This window comes from Falco rusticolus, chromosome 9 (assembly GCF_015220075.1).
Source record: "Falco rusticolus isolate bFalRus1 chromosome 9, bFalRus1.pri, whole genome shotgun sequence".
Classification (NCBI taxonomy): Eukaryota; Metazoa; Chordata; class Aves; order Falconiformes; family Falconidae; genus Falco; species Falco rusticolus.
The window spans coordinates 16,498,105-16,518,355 of NC_051195.1; the positions used below are offsets into that span (position 1 = coordinate 16,498,105).

At 43.9% G+C, this 20,251-nt stretch overlaps 1 protein-coding gene across 1 annotated transcript in view; it reads left to right on the forward strand.

Annotated features, from left to right (window-relative positions):
* Positions 1 to 18,651, forward strand: part of ARID5B (AT-rich interaction domain 5B) — a 120,764-nt gene extending 102,113 nt beyond the window's left edge. Inside the window, exons 6-7 of the mRNA XM_037399924.1 lie at positions 11,578 to 11,776; positions 15,659 to 18,651. Of these exons, the coding sequence (XP_037255821.1) occupies positions 11,578 to 11,776; positions 15,659 to 17,809 (2,350 nt within the window). The 3' untranslated portion in view covers positions 17,810 to 18,651. The remainder of the gene's footprint in view (positions 1 to 11,577; positions 11,777 to 15,658) is intronic.
* Positions 18,652 to 20,251: the final 1,600 nt, after the last annotated feature.

Here is a 20,251-nt window from a genome sequence, read left to right on the forward strand (position 1 = left end):
GTACTTGCCTGTGCACAAGGTGGCACAGCAGAGCTGCATTCACTGGGCAATTTTTCACCTTCTTTCAGTGCCTTACATGTTGGCTGATCCAAGGGGGATGCTGCCCTCCTCGTTGAGGGGGAGGTTGATCGCCCTCTTTCACACAAGATGTCCCCAGTGTAAGGACTTGGGTGCACAAGGGAGTTGCATGTAATGCCACTATAAAAGCTAGAGTTAGAAGCTTTCTGGAGATTGAGCCAAGCAGCAGAGCAAACTGAGTGAGTTGCTATGCATATCAGATGGGGCTTTTTCCTGCCTTTGCGTTACAGACAAATGTTATAGATTTGTTTAATTAAATCATTAGATTGTGGGTATTCAGCTCTTCCCCTCCATTATTACAGCCCCAAGAGTCTCAGGGCTTCCTCTTGCACCCAAGCCAGCTGATGGGTTTCCAACTGACAGTCTGGGTCTTCCCTCCCAGATGTGCTCTGTAGGATGTTGGTTGTTTGACAGAGAAGACCCGCATGAGAGTTAGGTCTCTTGTCGGCTTAGGTCACAGAGGGAGCAAGCACTGCTGGGCTCTGTGTTGAAATCCTAGAGTCACTGAGAGAGCATGTCTCTTGTAGCTGTGGAAAAATAAATGAGCCATTCATAAATACTCCATGAACCCCTGTCTCTCTCTTTGGCTTTCATGCTAGTGGTTTATTTCTTTGCATGCAAACCCCTTGAATTGCACTCCTTTTCGATGTATAGAGACTACTTGTCCATGTGACTTACTCGGCAGTTACTCAGGGGTATGCTATGAAGTGCCACAAAGCCTATTGTGCTTACTAGAAGACCTGAGAAGAGTCATGATGCCTTCAAGATTGAAAAGCCTTTCCAGGCTAACGAAAAGCAGTTCTCCTTGCCTTGAGCAGCGAGCACACCAAAGAGCTCAAATCTGAGTTCTGGGATGCCAGTGTACTGTGTAATTCTGGGTTAGGTCTGATATGAGGCAGCACCTATTTCCGGATCTCTGGCAGGCTGTCAAAAGTTGGCATTTAGCGAAAAAGTCTTGTAGAGGATTTTTACATTAGCCCTGAACTTACCTAAAATATGCTTGACCAAATCTGGTCTGCAAAACCAAAACATGTATACAAGAAACTGTATCAGTGACCGGTCCAATCTATACAGTTCTAGTGTTAGACACTTTTTTTCCACCACAGGAAAGCTGTATTAAGCTTCAGACTTGGAAAAAAGTAAATGAAATTGTCATGGTTTGTTTCAGCTGGTAATTCTAACTACAGTACCTGTAAATGTAATGCTCATTTATAGCCAAAGCACTCAGATGACATTTAATCTAAAACTAGAACTACAGTGCAGAAATACATGTTCATGATTCAGAACACACATACATTTTCTAACTTGAAGGTGAGCTGTAAAGCTAAACTGGAAATTGAATTAAGCTGGGAAGTAAATGCTGAATAAACCTCATGATTTTTCCTTTCTGAATCCCACTGGCCTTTCCTTGCTTACTGGAGGCAGAATAGGCAGTTCCCTGACTTCCCTGACTGCTGCTGTTTGACTTAGCCTTGCCATTCATCTCTACAACTAGATCTCAGGGGCATCCGTGTTGTGTTAACTAGATTTCTTCCAAGAGGACAGAGAAGTTACTAGCTGTTTGTGCCGGCTTTAACTTACCAAGGCTGCTTGGGTGGCAGGGACCTTTCAGTGACATCTTTAGGATGCTGAGGAGTGGAATAGCACGTATGTCCCATTCAGGTACTGCATCCTACCTTCCTGCCCTCTCCCAAGTTACCCTCTGCAAAGTAGAGTTTTGCATGCAAGTTCAAAGGGAAAAAAAGGAAAAAAAGAAAAAGAAAAAAAAAGGTATGGAGAGGGCAGAGTTGTCTCTCTGGTCCAGCAAACGCCACAAAGAAATGTTGCTTTTCTCAAAAGGTGCTTATAACCTCTAAAAAGCCGGCGTGTTGCTGCCAGCCCACGGTACCAAGGATGGCAAAAGCTGAAACTAAGCCAGATTTAAAGGCTGTGGGGAATGCTTTGCTCCCTGTCTGTGCCCCCCTGTGTGGAACAGGTTGTGATGCTGCTGCTGTGCTATAGGTAGGCAGAGTGCTTCGGTCGGTGCAGTGTTTGCTTTGTTTCCCTGGTAAAAGAGGAAGAAAGATTCTGTGTGCATTATCAACTGATTCATTTTTCATGTTGTATGGTTTGTGTTTCCAGTAACTGGTTTAATTTTAAAACAAGGCGAGGCTGCCAGTGTTTCAGTAAGTGTTATTTGTATATTAGTTAGACAACTTTTGTTTTATTAATGAGTATAATAATGAAAGTGCAGGTTGCTGAGTAGAAGCAATGGGTGTTTTTATTTAAAGCATAGCAGGCATCGTATAATGCCAATGAATGCATTATTGTCACTGTAGGCATGGCTGGTCTGAACCTGCCTCTGATTGGGTTATTCCAAATAGGCCCAAGCACTTCATAAAAATGTCTTTGTCAGCCTAGTTTTCCTTCCAAACCTATTCATCTCTGTCAGTTTTTAATATTAGTACCAGGCTCTTGGCTATAGTCCATTAGTACTGTACTTAATTGCTCATGTTACAGATGATTACCAATATAAAAAGCATTAATGTTTTCCCATCGTGGAGCTGTTGCTCTGTGCATGACTCGGACCGTACAGAGCTTATGAGTTGTTGTTGTTTTGGTCATTACTTTCTTCATTTGTGCTCCTTTAATGCACTTACCTCGCACGATCACAGAAAGCTAGAGGCGTGTGTGGTTGGTATTAGCTGATTCAGCCTGAACCTTTCCTGTGAAACTCGTACAGCCCTTGTCAGTACCCTACATCTCTCTCTCTTATCAAGAAACCCCCAGAAACGGCTACTTTTCTGCGAAGCACTCTTCTCCATGCTGCTTTCCCCTAATAATGCAGATGTGGTTTTCACATGCAGCATTTGAGGTTTCTTTCGCTTTTACACAAAACACATGATCGGCAGCTTTAATTTTCCGATGTGAACGATAGGCTGTGTGTCTGCAGTACTGATGACATTGTTAGGGATTTTTCATAAATATTATACCACCACCCAAAAAAAAACCCCAACCCAAACAAAACCAAACAACCCAACCTGTTATTTTGGAAGGTATATAAAGTTCCCAGTAAAATGCATTGAACAAAACAAAAATATGAGCAGTTGCCTGTTGGGGCCTTTTTCTGCCTCCAAGTCTGGCTGTGATTCATCTTGGTTTCCTTCAAAGCAAGCCTTGTGCACAAGCTACATACAAACACGCACTGGCCAGGGAATTGTGGTGTACAACGGTGTGCAGTAACACTCCTCGGCTTCTTTGGTGGACAGACATGTTGGTGTTCAAAGGTGTTGTGGCAGGCAGCTGGACGGTCCCATAGAGCAGTAGCCCTCCTGGCCTCTTTGGGTGCTGCAGGGAGCCTCGTTCCCTTGGAGTCTTCCGCAGGGATTGGCCCAGAGCATCCATGGGCCGTGTCCTGCTCTTCAGCAGTGTATCTCATATACTGGCCCTCATGAGTCACAAACGCCTTGAAAACTGTCTGGTCAGATGCAGTTGGGGAGGGGTTTATTAGGCTTCGTGCTCTCACCAGATTCAGGCAGCTGAGTGGGAGTGTGTTCTAAAGAGCCACAACCACCTAGGACTTGATGAGGACCAGATAGGTGAGGTGGGTCCCCAGAGCAGGTCATGGTTCTTCACAATCCAGCAGGGTGGCTGTGCCCGTGCTTTGGACACAGATCTGCAGAGAGTTTTATTCTGGCTGTGAATGTGGTCCCTGGACAGTTGTGGAACACCCTGCACATCTGTCCCTTGCCAGGGGACTGAACCCCAGGAGACTATATAGAGTCTTGTACAGTTCAGAACCCATTCTTCCATTTTTTTTTCTAAATAGCTCACATAAATATTACGTATTATCAGAAACACAAGTCAAAATAATCCCTTACGTGGTTTCCCTTTAACAGCCGTAAAGTCTCTCTACCCCAAGGACATTGTGCAGTAATTCAATATGCAAGAGAGCCCTTCGTTCCATGCAAATGCTGTTTGGTTTTGTTAAAGCATTTGGATAACTTTGGTAATGTGTAAGCATTTCAGTGGAGTTTTGTAGGAAATAGCAGCCAATCTTTTTGAGGGAACAAAAAATATGAGGCTCGTATAGCATCCACATGAAAATGCTTATGGTTATCTTTTAATACACATTATAATTAATAGAAGGTTTTGATTTACGCTGTTATGTGTGAAAACATCCTCAGGCAAAAATTAATCAAATGTTATGTCATGCTGTAAACTACAGCTAGCTCTTTGTTTGACCCAAAAAAACTTGCCAAGCAGCAGTTTTTTCTTGTCATACTAACTTGGTTGTTTTATTTTTGTCTTCACCCCACTTTCCTGCCCCCCTCCCACCTCAGCTAGTCCCAGACTCCCAGAAAACTTCGCAAGTTGAAAATTGTCACAATAGTTTTCCATCAAGGACAAATTTAAGCCTGAAGATAGATGAGGTGTCTCAGTTCTCTCGTTCTTTTCCTGGGTTTTTGGTTTGTTTTTTTTTTCTTTTTGATAAATAACAAGAGGTTTCTACTTATGATTTTCTGCCCTCAGGGCTCTATCATTAAGATTAAATAACTGTACTCTCAAGCATACCACTGAACAAACATCTTTTCAATTATGTGAGTAACAGATGCTTTAACAAAGGAACTATTGAAAATTCAGAAGGCCTTCCCCCTCCCCAAAATTTAAAAAGTATCAGATGACAGAGGAATGTAATTGTTTACCATTAAAACAGCTCCTTAGCTGTCCATTCAAAGCATCTGAGAACACAGTTTTTTTCAAAATTTCTGGGGTTTCAGCCTCAAAGACTTACTGGCCAGCACTGGAGTCAGCAGGAGTCCTTGGGTATAAGAGTGCTGGACAGCTGGGCACTGCCTTCCAGTGCATGGAAACAGATGATCTCTCTCTTTGGGGGGGTGGGGGTGGTGGTGGGGGTGGTGGTAGTGGTATTGTTTTCCCAGCGACATCCTTCTTTCCACCCAGGAGTCTGTCCCAGCAGAACTGGGGGATGATGTGTGCTAGCCAGTGCTCCTGGATGCATTGTCACCCAAGCAGAGGGGAACTTCCCAGGCATGCCTGCTGTACACGTGTGTCAATGCTTACTGGGCGCAGAGGCTGTGCCAGTGCCCCGTGCTCCGGGGGTCCTGGGACTCCTAACAGCTAAGCTGAGTGCTCATGGTTGGTCAACATCAGGTAGTGTCCCCCTCATGGGTAACCTCATTTCTTGACATCCAGGAGCAGGGACAGGCTCTGCACAAGGGGACAAGTCGCTGTTCCTTGCTGGGACCTGAGTTGCCTCAGGAGGGTGCTGCGTGATAGGAGATGTGCCATTCTGTTTTGCAGGAACAGCACTAGTGATGGAGAGTCAGATCTTTCCTCTCAGATTCCCCAGGTCTTCTGGGAATCTCCACCTTGACTGCAGGACTTTGCTAACATGGCAGGGATTGCCTCTAGTTTGTTCAACTTTGTGCAATGGAAATGTGGCTTGGAGCCCCTGGGGGGGTCAGCAGGATTTTGGAGTCCCTTCAGGAGACCTGCACCCCACAGGCACTGCAAAATGGCATCTGTAAGCTTCTCCTGAGCATCAGGACCAAAGCATTGCAGGGACTATATGGACCTACTGAACAAAATGCATGTCTGCCTTTAGATGCAGAAGTGGTGATTGTGGCCAAAACAGAGGCTTGTAGCAATTTTGGTTGAGTGACCTGGGGAAGCTGCTCTGCCTCTGTCACCCTTCCTTTGAATCTTTACCCATGCAGTAAATCTACACCGAAGGCAAAAGCCTGGGGGTTGTTCATCTCCCCGTGCTGAGCCATAGGACTGCGAGTGCCTGAGCTTCCCCTCGCCTGGCTGTACAGCTAAATCAACAGCTGTGTTTGTAATGTCGCTAATTTCTAGTTTACTTAAAACAAAGTGTCTTTGAATTCTCTTACAGCAGTGCAGTTCCCACCTTTCAGCAGTGAGCCATTCTCATTACCCACCAGCACTCCCAGTGGGCTGTGAGGAAAGTTGTTGATGAAAGGATGAAAGAGCCATTTCTTTAAGGAAGGGAAGTTCTTTGGGAAGAAAATTGAACTCAAACATATTTTGTCTTTGCTGATAAAATACATGCCAGTTTTGTACTTCAGACAAATGCAAATAAACTTATTGCTATTGTGTTCTGCACAAAAGCATGCAGGGCTTCCTTTCGTAACCCCTGGGTTGTACAATGTAGTCTGGGGAAATCAGGCTTGAGGAACACACTGCTTGATTTCCTCAATATATTTTATGTTCCCATTTTGGAAAACAGGCTAAGACCTTAGAGTTCGGCTTATTCCTCTCCTATCTTCTTTGTTAGGAATTTGTCGCTGGTGCCCAGGAGAGCTGCCTCCTGCTCCTGGCCATCCCCACCAGCTGATTGCTGTTGAATGTGGCTTGTTTCCCATGCTTACACTGACAGCATTGCTCCAAGATTGACCCCTTTTGAAGAGCATCAGGGTAAAAAAGACAAGACTTCTCTTGGGATCAGAGCTTAGGCCTTCCTGCTGGTCCCTCAAAACAACTGAATGTTTTGCCACTGAGTTTCTAGAGGACAAGTCAGGTTTTTCTCACTGAGGTTATTGATAGGGGCCCCTTTGCACTGTGGGGGTTGTCGCTGGAGCTGCCCTGAGCTGATTCGGCTTGGCAGCTGCTCGTCCCAGCCCAGTGCTCGGACCCTCCGGCTGTAGGGGGTGTGGGCAGCCCTGCCCGGCTGCTGTGAGCACCTACTAAACCAAATGGTTGCCCTGTTGAACCAGGCAGACCAGCCGTTTCGCCCCGCAGCTCCAGCAGTGCCTTCAGAGTAAGCAGCAAGAGCCACTGTGGCATAATAAGCACTCCTACCAGTAAAGAGATTTATTGCCTGTCCTTTTCAGTGGTTTTGAAACTATAAGAGCTTAATGTTCTCATGATTTACATTAGCATCTAATCCTTGCGTAATCTCATTAATCCATTGGTCCCAAGGTATCCACTGGCAGTGAGTTCCACAGGTTAACTGGTTGCTGTATTCATTTGGTGGAGCAGATTTAAATCTTTTTCCGTTCCCATTGCCATCAACCTCTGTAACCTTCTGGCCAGGCATGGGAATGGGCAGCATCTCCCAAGGAATGGGCTTCAGTATTTTAAATCCTCCCAAGATTATCCTTGTGGCTGAGAGTGCATTGTGCGCTGTTTTGTGTTGGACTTGGAACCCTTGAGAAAGCAAGATGATGTCAATGGGAGACATGCTGGAATATTTTATTCTGCCAGAAAGAAAACAAAAATAAACACTGAAACAAGCGATATAAAAATATTGTAGGGGTTGTCCTTCCCTCCTTCGCCCTGTGTGTCCTGGGCATATGGTTCCTCCCCAGCCCATGAGCCCCGTCATATCCATACACAGTGGGGAGAATTAAAGAGGAAACTGGCAGCCTTAACATTTAATTTCCTTCCTCTTTCTGGGCTGGTCAGATCCTTTGCATTATTGTAACTACTTTTTTTATCATGTCTATAAATAGATGTGCTCTCATGTATCCCGTGAAGCAGAGTCAGGCCAAAAAAGTCATTCATTCTGCATAATCAATACATGAAAATGTAGTGGTTGCTGGCCCAGAAGAGATCTTGTATTGTTAGTTCTGTAGCTGGGAAAAAAATGTTGACTAATAAAGATTAAGAGCTTTTTTTTCTTTTTATGAAATGCTAATGATGAAGACATGTTTGATATACTGTGAAATACATTTCTCTAATGTGAAGTTTCTGCTTTTTGTTGGAAAAGAGATTCAGTCCCTGGAGGATTTTAGAATTTGTAAATATAAAATTATCTGCTTCAGTGTTTTTTAAAAAAAGGTTGGCAGAAAGCCAGATTACTTACATTACTGTAATAGATTTGCTGACCTCTGACATCTGCTGCAGAGAAGTACATTGAATTTTTCATAATATCAGATGATGCAGATCTAAAAACTCGGTACACTCTGCACCATTATTTAATTCAGGACTTAGTAAAGCAAAATCTTTTTTTGAGTAGCAGTTTATACGTGATTAAACTTAATATTGCCGATTGTAATAAATCAGGATTAGTATAGTACTGATTTGTTAATCTAACTTGTATTGATTTTAAGTTGTCTTTATTTAAAGAAAAAAAAAAAAAAAAAAGGAGACTGGCTTTTCACAGTGACTGAATTTAATAAGAAGCCCTGTGATAGCAAAGACTCCCCTACTGTTTCTGCTCTTGGCTGGAAAATGTTATTCTTGTATTATTCCGGGGGAAAAAAAAAAAAAAAAACCTCATGCTGCTAAAAATCTGCTGCCTGTGGAAAGATTTTTTAATACACTAGTGCTTACATATTCTATTTATGTTAATTGACTTATAAATAATACATTTTATTAATCTTAATATTGGAATCTTGATCATGATAAAGACCCTTTTATTCGCTCTCCTCGCAGGCTTTACAAGTAAATATTCTTTAGACCACAAAATATTCCCCCTTTTCCTTTTTTATGAATACTTTGATACTTCCCCCCCACTGTGAAATACAGCCACAGTTCAAAGTGACTGGAAATAATGTTGTTGTTGTTTCCAAAGTGTGATACATTTGAGATATCTGGCTCCGTTTTTTTGGACGTCATCTTTACCTCTTCTTGTGCAAAGATTGATTAAATCTTACCTGCGCTGCAAATATTTGACAATAAAAAAAAAAATATCTCATGCTGGTTTCAGACATGTCACATTCTGCTAAACTATTTGGCTAACAGCAGATCGCATTCTTCCGGTGTTGGGCAATATTGACCTTAAATTGGCTAAGCCGGCTGCTTTCATGGCATGCGAGCCGGCTGCTTACATGTTCCGAGAGCTGTATTAGCTTTATTACTCCTGCACTATAAAAACTTCTAATAATCAAATGATAAGATCATATCCTGTGGGTAATTGTGTTGTACCATGACAGGATAACTGAAAAAACATTCAGTGAAAATTGCAACCAACGGAAATCTCTACATGAAGCGGCAATTGTTGGTGTTGCTTGACTCGGCGCTGCTCCCCGGGGTCTCACAGCCTGCGCTCCTGCCCGGCTCGCCTACAGCTGCCCCCCTGCAGCCCCCAAAAGCCGCCTCAGCAGTGGCAGGCAACGGCAGCCTGCCGGCCCTCGTTCCAAATGAGGAGGGGAAAATCCTAGAACAAGCCATCCTTGTGTTTTGATTCAGTTTTACCTTAGTCATGCCGCCTCCCCGATACACGAAACATTTAATTCCAGATTTCCTGCCGCTGGCTCCGGGCCTTTGACTGGCTATGTGAAATGTATTTTTACTGCTGTCGGCCTGCCAACTGCTGAGCTCAGTGAAAAATAACTAAAATGAAAACCTTGTACTCCCACATGAACCCTTAAGATCAGAAAAGGAAATTTAAGCCACAGTTACTAATTAGCACCCAGGCTAATGAGTTCTGGTGAGGTGCAGCAGGAGGAGGAGGAGTTTGTATCCCGCTTTACCCTACAAGGCTCGGCGGAGAGCACGCGAGCGGTGATTAATCGTGTCGGCCCGGGTCTTGCTCCCATCCCGGCTGCAGCCACGGGGTTAACCACGCGGCACCTTTCACGGGAAGGGCCGGAGCGTCCCCATCTCCCGTGGGGCGCAGGACAGCATCTGAAACCCTTACGGATGGAATATGTAGATTTTTTTAACAGGCAACGCGTTCCCATGGAAACAAAACAAAGTCAAATACTCCCCTCGCACTGCTAACAATTATCGTAATAAAATGTGTTTTTATTAAAAGCGATTTTAAATATTTAACACATGGCAGAGCGGCCTCAGCGCTGCCCTGTGTGAAACCCAACCTCGCCTCTAGTGAAGACCAAAGTGCTTTGTGCAGCACGGGGAGGAATTCGGTGTTTTCACCAATATTTGCACTTTGCGAATGAAATGTAGCAGCCTCAAGTATGAACAAGATTATTTTTTCTTATTCTGCTTAGTTATGCTTTTTGTTATATAAACATTAACTGTAATATTACAGTGGGAAGCAGGTATTTGGCAACTACGTATTATTTTGCTAAGTTTGCATAGAGGGAGCAGTTTCCAGTTTTAGCAGCTGTAACATGTTTAAACTCAGTTTGTAATGGGATCTGAAGATGAATATTCCCTGTGGGCTCCGCTTAGCTTCATTACTGGAGCCCTGCCAAATTCAGGGCTAGAAAGTATTATTCACGCCTCTTTGCACATACCATGTCAGAGCATGCTCAGTTAATGAATTTTGTTTCTAATATAGCATAAATTAGGTTTATATTTTAACATAATTTATGTTGTATTTTATTAAAATGTAAAATATTATGATCACGAGCAATCTAATTTCTGCTCTCTTAAGCCCAAACTGTGTTTGAACATCTAAGTATGTAAATCAAAATTGCATGCTTAGAAACTGATTCTAGGATAACAAACGAATATCTGAACCAAAGAGGTTTCTGCCTTGGAGTCTTAGATTAAAGATAATTAAGGATCCTGGTATTTGAACAGATTTATGTTGTTTATAAGCAAAGTACATTTTCTTCATAGAGTCAACTTGTCTTTTTTTTTTTAAGCAAATTATGTTTGCTGTATTAAAGTTCATATTTTTAAAGTCTGAGTCTCGTATTAATCCCACAGTGAGTCATTAATCATACCAAATGCATTATAAAAACTTTAATCACTGAAGTTGAAACTGAGATCGTAACGCAATCCATCCCTTTTAATTATATCAGTTATTTTTCCTTTCAGATCAAGAATTGCAGAGGGAAAATAGATGGATTAAAACTCTGTGCGCTTGATGCTTTCGGGGGAGGATATTTTTTGTGTTTCTTTCTTGCTTTTTAAAAGCGATTTCCTGCACTTTGTGGAGGACACTTCCACAGTGAAAACTCCTTCACTTTTATCTCTTTCCCCAATCCTTCTTCCATAAAAAAGACTCACTGCCGAAAGCGGGGAGTGCGGTGTCGGTCATTGAATGAGTGCGTTGCAAGGGCGGTGGTGGGCTGGTGCTGATGGCAGCGTGCGTGGGGCTGTGCCCACCGCTGTAGGTTTCCTGCAGCCTTACTCTCATCTTCTGCCAGGTTCCTGGCACTCACCCTTGCACTCAGGGGAACCACCACCAGCCTGGAAACTGTGTAGCTGTTATCAACTTGGCTGTGGCTTTGTAGGTGTTTTCCTAGGGTTTCCTGCATGTTTTTAAGAGTAGGAAGGGAAAATAAAAATAAATGGCGGATTATTTTTTTTTAAATCAGTCTGAAACATAGTGGCTCATATTCTCATCTGGTACAAATTGGTGTAGCCGCACAAACCACTGCAGTGTTACTGACAACTGATCCACACCAACTCCAATTCCACTGAATTTATGCCGCATGATAATCTTGCCAAATAAATTGATTTATCATACTTGGATTTATAGATGTAGAGTTTACACTGTAGCTTTTATGGCATGGAAGAAAATGGATTTATTAAGTAAACTGCTCATAGTAGATACATTTTGTTCTTTGCTAGAATGGCAAAACCTGATCAATTATTTGTTCCTTAATCCCCTAGATTAATCCTGCCATATGAAAGATTTATTAAAGGAGAGGAAGATAAGCCACTGCCTCCAGTGAAACCTCGAAAACAGGATAACAGTTCCCAGGAGGGTGAAGCGAAAACAAAAGTGTCTGGAACAAAACGCATCAAAAATGAAAACCAAAAGAACAAGAAGGAAAAAGATAATGCACAGAAACCCCAAGATGCATCTGAGGTTGGTTGCTTTCCTGCTTTTCAGCTTTTCAATTAAAAATATACAGCTTTAATCAGGTGAAATCCAATGATAAAATGCATAGTGGAGAATTCCAAACAGTTGGCGTCTGAGTTTGCTCGGCAATGGAAATTTAGTTGTAGCGGTACTGTCTGTGTAGGGACTTTGCTGGGCTATAAATGGTTAGCTCCATACTGCATAGCAGTGATGGCAGAAGACCAAGCACTAGATGTAACAAGTACAATTTCGGCTCATTGTATTATACAGTGATCACCACTGAAAGATCAGCAGCTGCCAAAAGGAAACCACACAACTACCACAGTTATTTCCTAATCTAAGTATAGGGTGCGGGAACCTCTAATACTGTTGATAATCCTGTGGTAACTGTTGGACACAGCTGATTTTTATAATGGTAACCTCTGGATCAGCCCTTCTGTGCTCACAGATGTACACACATCTGTCAAAAAACATATCAGTCCCCAGGCTTTTTATTGTGTTATGCTGAATTTCATTTTGGACCAAAAGGTCAGGTTTTGAGGGAACCACCTTCCAAGCCCTAACTGAGACCAACTTCCCTCTCACGTGCCACAGGTGATTTTCAGCTGAGATAGATAGGTTCCTATTCTGTCACCTGCTCCACATGGGCGGGCCTTGTTTTCCACATAAAGCCATGTTACTGCAGACACAGGACAGCCCTCATGGAAGAGATTTTATGTTCACAGCCCAGGGTGAGACAGATCAGTAGAATTCATATTTGTCTGCAAATAAGGGTAGATTTCACGTGTTGCTAAGTGGTATAAAATCAGTGGGGTTTTTGCTCTGGTGTTACTTCAGCACTTTCTTTTGCACATCCTGCCCACTCTCTCCTGTGCCCTGCTCGCACGCTGTGTGAACGAGGCGGTGAAGCTCCTCACACATAACCCCTACACAAGACATTGCTTTTCCTGTCTCAGTCTGCCAGATCACAGCAGCCTTCAAGGCGCTGCAGTGAAAGATAAGTATTTAAAGAAAATTGAAACACGTGACGTGCCCGGCAGACTATGGCTGCTCCTTTGACTTCATTGCCATCTGGTAGGTACCTAAGCCCTGTTTCTAAACCAGTTTGGAAATTGGTATTGAGTCAGCTACCAACAGTCCTCTTCCTCATTGTTTAAAAAAAAATGCAGGACCGGTAAACTCTTGAGACTTCGTGTGCCCAGTTTTGAGAACAGAAAAATTTTATTTTCATGTCCTACTGCCTCTTTAAGTTGTGCTTACAAGGACAGTTTCATTGCCCGTCCTAAGCAGAATTTGTTTTTTAAATTGCCTTGATCAGCAGTACTCTTAATATCTAAAGTAAGAGCACTTCACAGAGAGGGGAGGTTTCTTGTGCGAGAACACTGTAATTTTAAAGCAGGGAGCCCTGTTGGGGGAACACCCCTCCACTTCTGATGAAAAATGCATAGAGGAGAGTGCGCACAAACCTGCTTCAGTCACTGGAAGGTTGCAACACGAATTGCCCAAAGCAAGGAGATGTGAAGGCTTGTGCTCTGTTCCCCTGTCATTTCTTCATGCCTGGTTATTTATTGAGGGGTCTTGGATCAGCAAAATATGTTACACACTACCCATACTGCCACTGCTAAGCACAGCATAACAAGTCAGCAACAGAGCATTAGCCTTAACTTTGAATTTCCTTACTTTTGTTGTTCCCTATCTCAAACTTCCTGCTGCTTAAACTGCAGTTATTTTTGTGTGGTTTGCAGGAAGAGTTCTTAAGCTGCGCTTATCGGAAATGTAGGGAGCTTAGATGAGACAATAAAAATGTACAATTACGGCAGTCTCCTATTGTAAAATGGTACCCTTTATAGCTGAATTAATGTCTCCTCCCCGACTGGGATGGAAGATGTGTCCTGCTCCTCTCTAATCGGGGTGAACGATTAAGGACCTCAGCCTTTGTGAAGGTCACTGTATGGGTAGGTGGTCACACAAAGCCCAAGCAGTGAAAGGGCCTGCAGGGGTGGATGTTTCCACCTAGGGTGGGTGCAGGGCTGCAGAGCTCATCTGTGCTCAGAGAGGTCTCTCTGCCCAGGATGTGGCCCTTAGGGGGCCAGCAGAAAGGAGATGCCCAGCTCTTTTGGGTGGAAAAAAGTCCAGGTCTGCTGGAGCCAGACAGAAGGTTGCATGTCCTTCACGCCCCAGCGGTCCCCCAGCTGGAGCCCTGTGCCAGGCTTGACCTTTGGGTGCAGTCCTCACCCAGGCACAGCAGTGGTGGTGTGTTGCTCCCACGTAGATGTGTAGGCATGGCCCCAGCCAAGCCACTGCTTAAACCATTTCTGCATGCGGCCTAGGAGCTGGCTGTAGCTGTGAGCTGTAAAAAGCATAATCAAGCTACAAATGTGCGGTCCTCTCAATTGCATGGTCAACTCATAGACCGTAAGAGGTATGTAGGAAGAGAGTATAACTTTAATTTACTAGGGTTGCATTTGCTTTGAGCTCTTCACTGTTTTCCTGCCATCACAATGACATTGTCAATGTAACGAGGTACCAGACAAAATGCTATTAGCCTTAGCCTGCACATTTCCTCACAATAGCTGAAACTTCAATCAAAGCGTTGCTTAACAGAAACATAGAGTAGAATGTACAGTTACTAAATATGATTTCTCCTTTTTTTCTCTTCCTTGATTTGCTCATCTGTCTGGTATTTTCCTGTAATTTTATAAGCTCAAGAGACTAGCGATGGTACTTTGTAAAGGACCTAATGATGGTATTTGGCTGCAAAAGGCAGCTATGAGTTTAAAAAGAAGTTAGGATGACTAACAGACACTGTAACTAATAGGCCAACCAAACAGACAGGAATATTTAAAAGCAGCTGTGAAGAAATAAATCTCTGAGAAGGTTAGACTCCTTAGGACCTTCTCCGATCCCCAACTACTATGACAGACCATAAAGCTGCGTTTAGATAATAACTTTCTCAATCCGTCTTATCTTTACACGAAGAAAGAAAGAAAACAATAATAATAAAGGACTTGCACAATGCTGCTGTTTTATGACTGTCTTCTACCACGACATGTCAGAGGAGAGTGACAGCAGTTTTGAAAAGGGCTGTCAGTCAGCTGGATCGCAGATGGGACGCTCTGGTGACCTCTGCGGGTCACAGTTCAGCCAGCTACATAATGGGATGAATGGTGTGAATTGTGCACACAAGCTTTATTAATGGGGGAGCAGAAAGAGCTGCGGTCCCATTGACGATAACGTATAAAAGCCATGTTTGTAATAGCGGGCGCACACACTTACTGAATGTTGACAACTTCATTTTAATCCGTTAATAAAAAAAATGTGTGTCCTAGTTAAGCTGTGGCAGTGATTTGCTGCCTACAATAGGGATTCCTAGTATGCCATTTCTATCATTTTCACACTTTAATGCAAAACTGGGTGTGAATGATCTCCGCTGTGATCACTGAATTTTAAGATAGCTACGCTGGAGGGAAAAAACATGGGAATCGTGTCGGTTTTGTAGGTGAAGTTGGCTAGCAGGAGAGATTTCTATAGCCTTACCGTTTGTGTTACGAAATCAGCTCTCCTGCATTTGCCTAATTAATTTTTAAAAAGTATAACCTCCGCATTTAGCTGTCTGGTCAAGCCACCAGTGCCTCTTGTCAGGTTACAAACATCTGCTGTTTTGAAGTGCCTTATTGTGACCCTGGCAGGGATGGTGCATTTCTTAATTTTTCCAGGAGGTACATCTCTGTTTGAGTCCAATGCCTGGTGTTGGAGCCTTCACGTTCCTGCAAGGTGATTGACAAGTACTTCTTTAAAAGTAGCCAACGGTGTACTGTGTATAATCTTATGAACAGTCTGCCAAAACGCACAGTGTTCTTATTACTGTCTGTTGAATCATTTCATTAGGTTTCATCAGAACAAGAGAAGGATCAAGAATCCACAGACCAGAAAAATTTCCCTGAACACGCTACAGTGGGGGAGATGAAACAGCCTGTGCAAGGCCCTCCATCTCTTTTACCAGAGACAGCTCGGCCACTGCCTCTGGAAAAGGCAGACCTGTCAGAAAACAGCATGAACAGTGAGAAAGCCAAGGAGGAGGTTCAGCACTCGTCCTCTTTCTCAAGTGTATCCATGTCCCCAGAAGAAGACACCATGCTGGATGCCACAATCACAAAACGATTACACCCCCCAGCAGATGCCCTGGAAGAAACGAAGCCTGAACAAAGACTACATAAAGCTTTTCCTGACAGCCTAGAAAGCGAACCTCCAGACATGCCCTTCACAGCTTTCCCAGTCCAGCTGACCACTCAGAGTGACATGGAAGATGACAAATTGCCAGAGATGGCCGATTACATCGCAAACTGCACGGTGAAAGTGGACCAGCTGGGAAATGAAGATATCCACAATGCACTAAAGCAAACACCCAAAGTACTGGTGGTCCAGAACTTCGACATGTTCAAGGAAAAGGAGCTGCCCGGGTCCATGAACGATGACTCCACTTTTGGTTACACACCGCTGCTCTATTCAAAGGGTAATCCAGGCATCATGTCGCCCCTGGCAAAGAAAAAGCTGCTGTCACAGGTCAGTGGGGCAGCCCTGTCATGTAGCTATCCTTATGGTTCTCCTCCACCTTTGATAAGCAAAAAGAAACTGAACAGCAGAGATGAACTGTCCTCAAGCATATCACAAGGTCCACACGCCCCTAATTCTGATCCTGTAGCAATTAATAGGCCCTCAGTCATACAACATGTACAGAGTTTTAAGACCAAGGAAGAAAGGAAGTCAATTAATGATGTTTTTAAACATGACATGCTAAGTAAACCGGATCCTCAGCGCTGTGATTTTGCAAAACATCACCTCAGTTCTCTTGCCGAGTCATACGTACCGAAGATGGATATCCAGGACTGCAAAGATAAAATGAGTGAGAAAAGGGCACTGCAGCACTCCCATGTGCCCACTTTCTTGGCAGATTTTTATTCATCACCTCATCTGCACAGCCTTTATAGGCACACAGAACACCACCTTAATAATGAACAGACATCAAAGTACCTCCCCCGGGACATGTTCAGAGAGTCTGAAAATACTTCTACTTTTACTCAACACAAACACCACGAAAAACTAAATTTAAATTATCGCCCATCTTTGCATCAGCAAGAAAAAAAGGCAGCAGTGGAGGCCTCTTCAGATGATCAGCCAACAGATTTGAGTCTTCCAAAGAGCATACACAAACAGACTGCAAAGGCTCCGGGCTCCAGCCTCCCTCATTCATCCATGGCCCAGCAAGAAGGCAAAGGTATCTCCCCGTTCCAGGCTGCGAGCAGCCAGGCGGTGAGCCTAGACTGTAACCCCAAAGCCTGCCGCGTGTCCCCCATGGCCATGACAGCCCCAAAAAAACACAGCGAGTTGCTCCACAGGTCTGGGAAGCAGCAGGCCCAGAGGCTGGAGAATCTGAGGAAGATGGAGGGGATGGTGCATCCTATCATCAGCCGCAGAACGAGCCCTCAAAATGTGGGGGCTGCCCGGCCTTTGAAACGAAGCCTGGAGGATTTGGACAAAGTCATTTCTGAAAAAAAAATCCGAGCTGTCTCTCCTCTGCACTTACCAAAGGAGACCCCAGCGAAAGACAAGGTTCCCGACCCAGAGGGGGAAGGCAGCAAGCCAGTGCATGGCCTCCATTCTGGCAGCATGCTGGAAAGCCACAAATTTCCCCTTTCAGCCCCCATCTTCCCAGGCTTGTATCCGGGAAGCCTGTGCACAGGGCTGAACAACCGCCTCCCGCCCGGGTATTCTCATCCCCTGCAGTACTTGAAAAATCAGACCGTGCTCTCCCCACTAATGCAGCCTTTGGCTCTTCACTCCTTCATGGTGCAGAGACAATTCCTCACGTCCCCTGCAAACTCTCAGCAACTGTACAGACACTTAGCTGCAGCAACACCTGTGGGAAGTTCCTACGGTGACCTTTTGCATAACAGCATTTATCCTTTAGCTGCTATAAACCCTCAAGCCGCGTTCCCACCTTCCCAGCTATCCTCTGTACATCCCAGCACAAAACTGTAAACCCTCTTGCTCACAAAAAAAAGGTCTGAGGAGAAAAGTTAAGTTAGCAACATTCCTCCCCCTGTGACAATGTCTCGCAGGTTTAGCGATCTGTATTTTTGTCAACCAGGATGCAGTCATATCCCGCCTAGAGGAGCGCTTCAGAGTTTGATGGAGACAGGACTGCTTCTTTAATTCTGGCTCCCACATCAGCCCCCTCACCCCTTATCCCTGCCCCACAAAAAAGAAAACCAAACAAAAACACACACAAAAAAAAAAAAAAAAAACCACACACAAAAAACACAAAAAAAAAAAGGAAAGAAAAAAATCATTGGATTTTGCATATGTGTTTTCTGAAAGGACTTGTATATGGTAAGAGCAGATGTTCAAAGGGAGCCGTGGAGATGCAGGCTCAGTCCTGAGCTCACTGAAATCCCAGGTGAGGGCTGTGTTTGCCTTTCACTGAGCCAAGGACCAGAGGCCATGCATTGTTGCAAATGAGTCAAGGACTCAAGTTGAACCTGGAAAGGAGAAGTGGGCCAAGAATCCATACAATCAGTGGATGTGCTTTTTTGGGTAACTTTTCCTGACTTTTAATGATTCAATCAATGCAATGTATAGTAAAACGGCAATAGATTTTTCATTTTAACACTATTAGAACAGAAGGGTAAACACTGTTTAATTTGACTGTACATATCCACTTCGTAAACTACCAATGTCACATTTGGTCACAATAATTTATATAGTTTTGTTTGTCCAGTATATTCTGTGCTCTTTATGTTTGGTTTTTTTTTTGGTTTTGGCTTTTTTTGTTTGTTTTGGGTTTCTTTTTTTTAAATTAAACAGTATCATTTTATCTGCAACTTTTTTTAAAGGCTGTGGCTGTCCTGATTGTTTTTTATTTTTATGTGTTTGTAATTTTTCCAGTTTCTTTATACTTTTGAGCAGCGTTTTTTGTTTTGGTTTTGTGGTAACGTTTACTGTTTACAAACTGAAGCAACTGGTTCAGATTAATCTTAATGGTTATAAACATACTGTAGGTGATGTTACGGTGCAAGGACACAAACAAGGCTCCTTTCCCCACGGTCCACCCCTGCAAGGTGCTGAGCACCTCTTGCCCTCCTGTTGTTGCAATGGCTCCTAAGCAGCTTCTCCCCTCCCACCGAGCTTTGCTTTCCTGTATCGTGGTCCGTGAATTTGTCGAGCATTGTATTTAACCTTACCTAGGCTGTGAAACCCTCCTGCCTACCAGAGAAACAGTCTAGAAACCAAAACCTCCCTGGCACAAGCTGGTGGATGACAAAGGAGTCCAGAAAATGGATTTATGGTTTGCAAGAATGTCGAGGATTTCGGAAATTAGGACAGGAGCCAGTGTTGATTTGGATCAGAGGCTTATGGGTCCTGTGCCTCACAAGCGGACTGGGCTTGGTAGGATGGGTAGGGGGTTGTGTGCAGTGGTCGGGACGGTCCTTCCACACCCCCACAGGGATCTCAACATCTCCCTGGGCATCCTTTCACAGAGGGGAAAGCCCAGGTGTGGAGGGGCTGGGTTTTCCTAACAAAAGAGCTTCCCTATGGATGTATATTCACTTTGCAGGACATCACCATCACGCAACTGAGCATAGACATCGATAAAGTGAAGTGTGACCTGGAAGCTTTTTGCAATGTGAAAATTGGTTGTGATTCAAACCATCTCAGTTACTGTTCAAAGACAGTGTAATCAATACGAAAAGAAAAATGGAAACTACTAAGAAACACTTTGCATGCTAGGCATGTCATTAAATTTTCCCGTGATATGAAGCCAAATACAATATATAATGTATCATACTTAATATCCAAAGGTGGAAACCAGAATAATATACTCGTCTACTGTTAAAGATCCAGCTTCTTCAATTAAATACTTTATATTCCTGTGGTAAAACTATATTTAATTGATCGATAAACAGACTAGTAGAACTTAGAACATGGATGTGCCAGTGCAGAGCATCCTGCTGCTCCACAAATCATAGAGGAAACGAAACCGCAGGCTCATCCAGGCAGAGGCCGCAGTGTGGAGGACATCTTTAGTAAAGTTGCACTAGTTCTGAATCACATGAGAATCAGGGGTTTGGGGATGGGAGGGAAGAGGGGAGGGGGTAGGGGAGAGAATATAAAAATCTACAGCAAATGCGAACAGAAGCTTGTTGTGTGTTTGGCAAAGCAAACGCTTCTCTTCTTTCGATTAAGTTGCGTGTCCTGGAGTTGTGCATTTGTTTACGCAGTGTTTGATTTCCCTTTTGGAGTCCCGTTGGCGTTTGGTGGTAGGCTTTTTGGAGCTGTGCTGAGGCGGCGTGGGGCTGGGGGACCAGGAAAGGGGAGGAAGGCTCCTCTCTCGCCCCACGAGGAGACTGGCCGCTGCTGGCTGGGGAAGCTCATAATATACTGGGCAAAACGTCAGGGCGAATGAAAAGAAATGGTAGCATA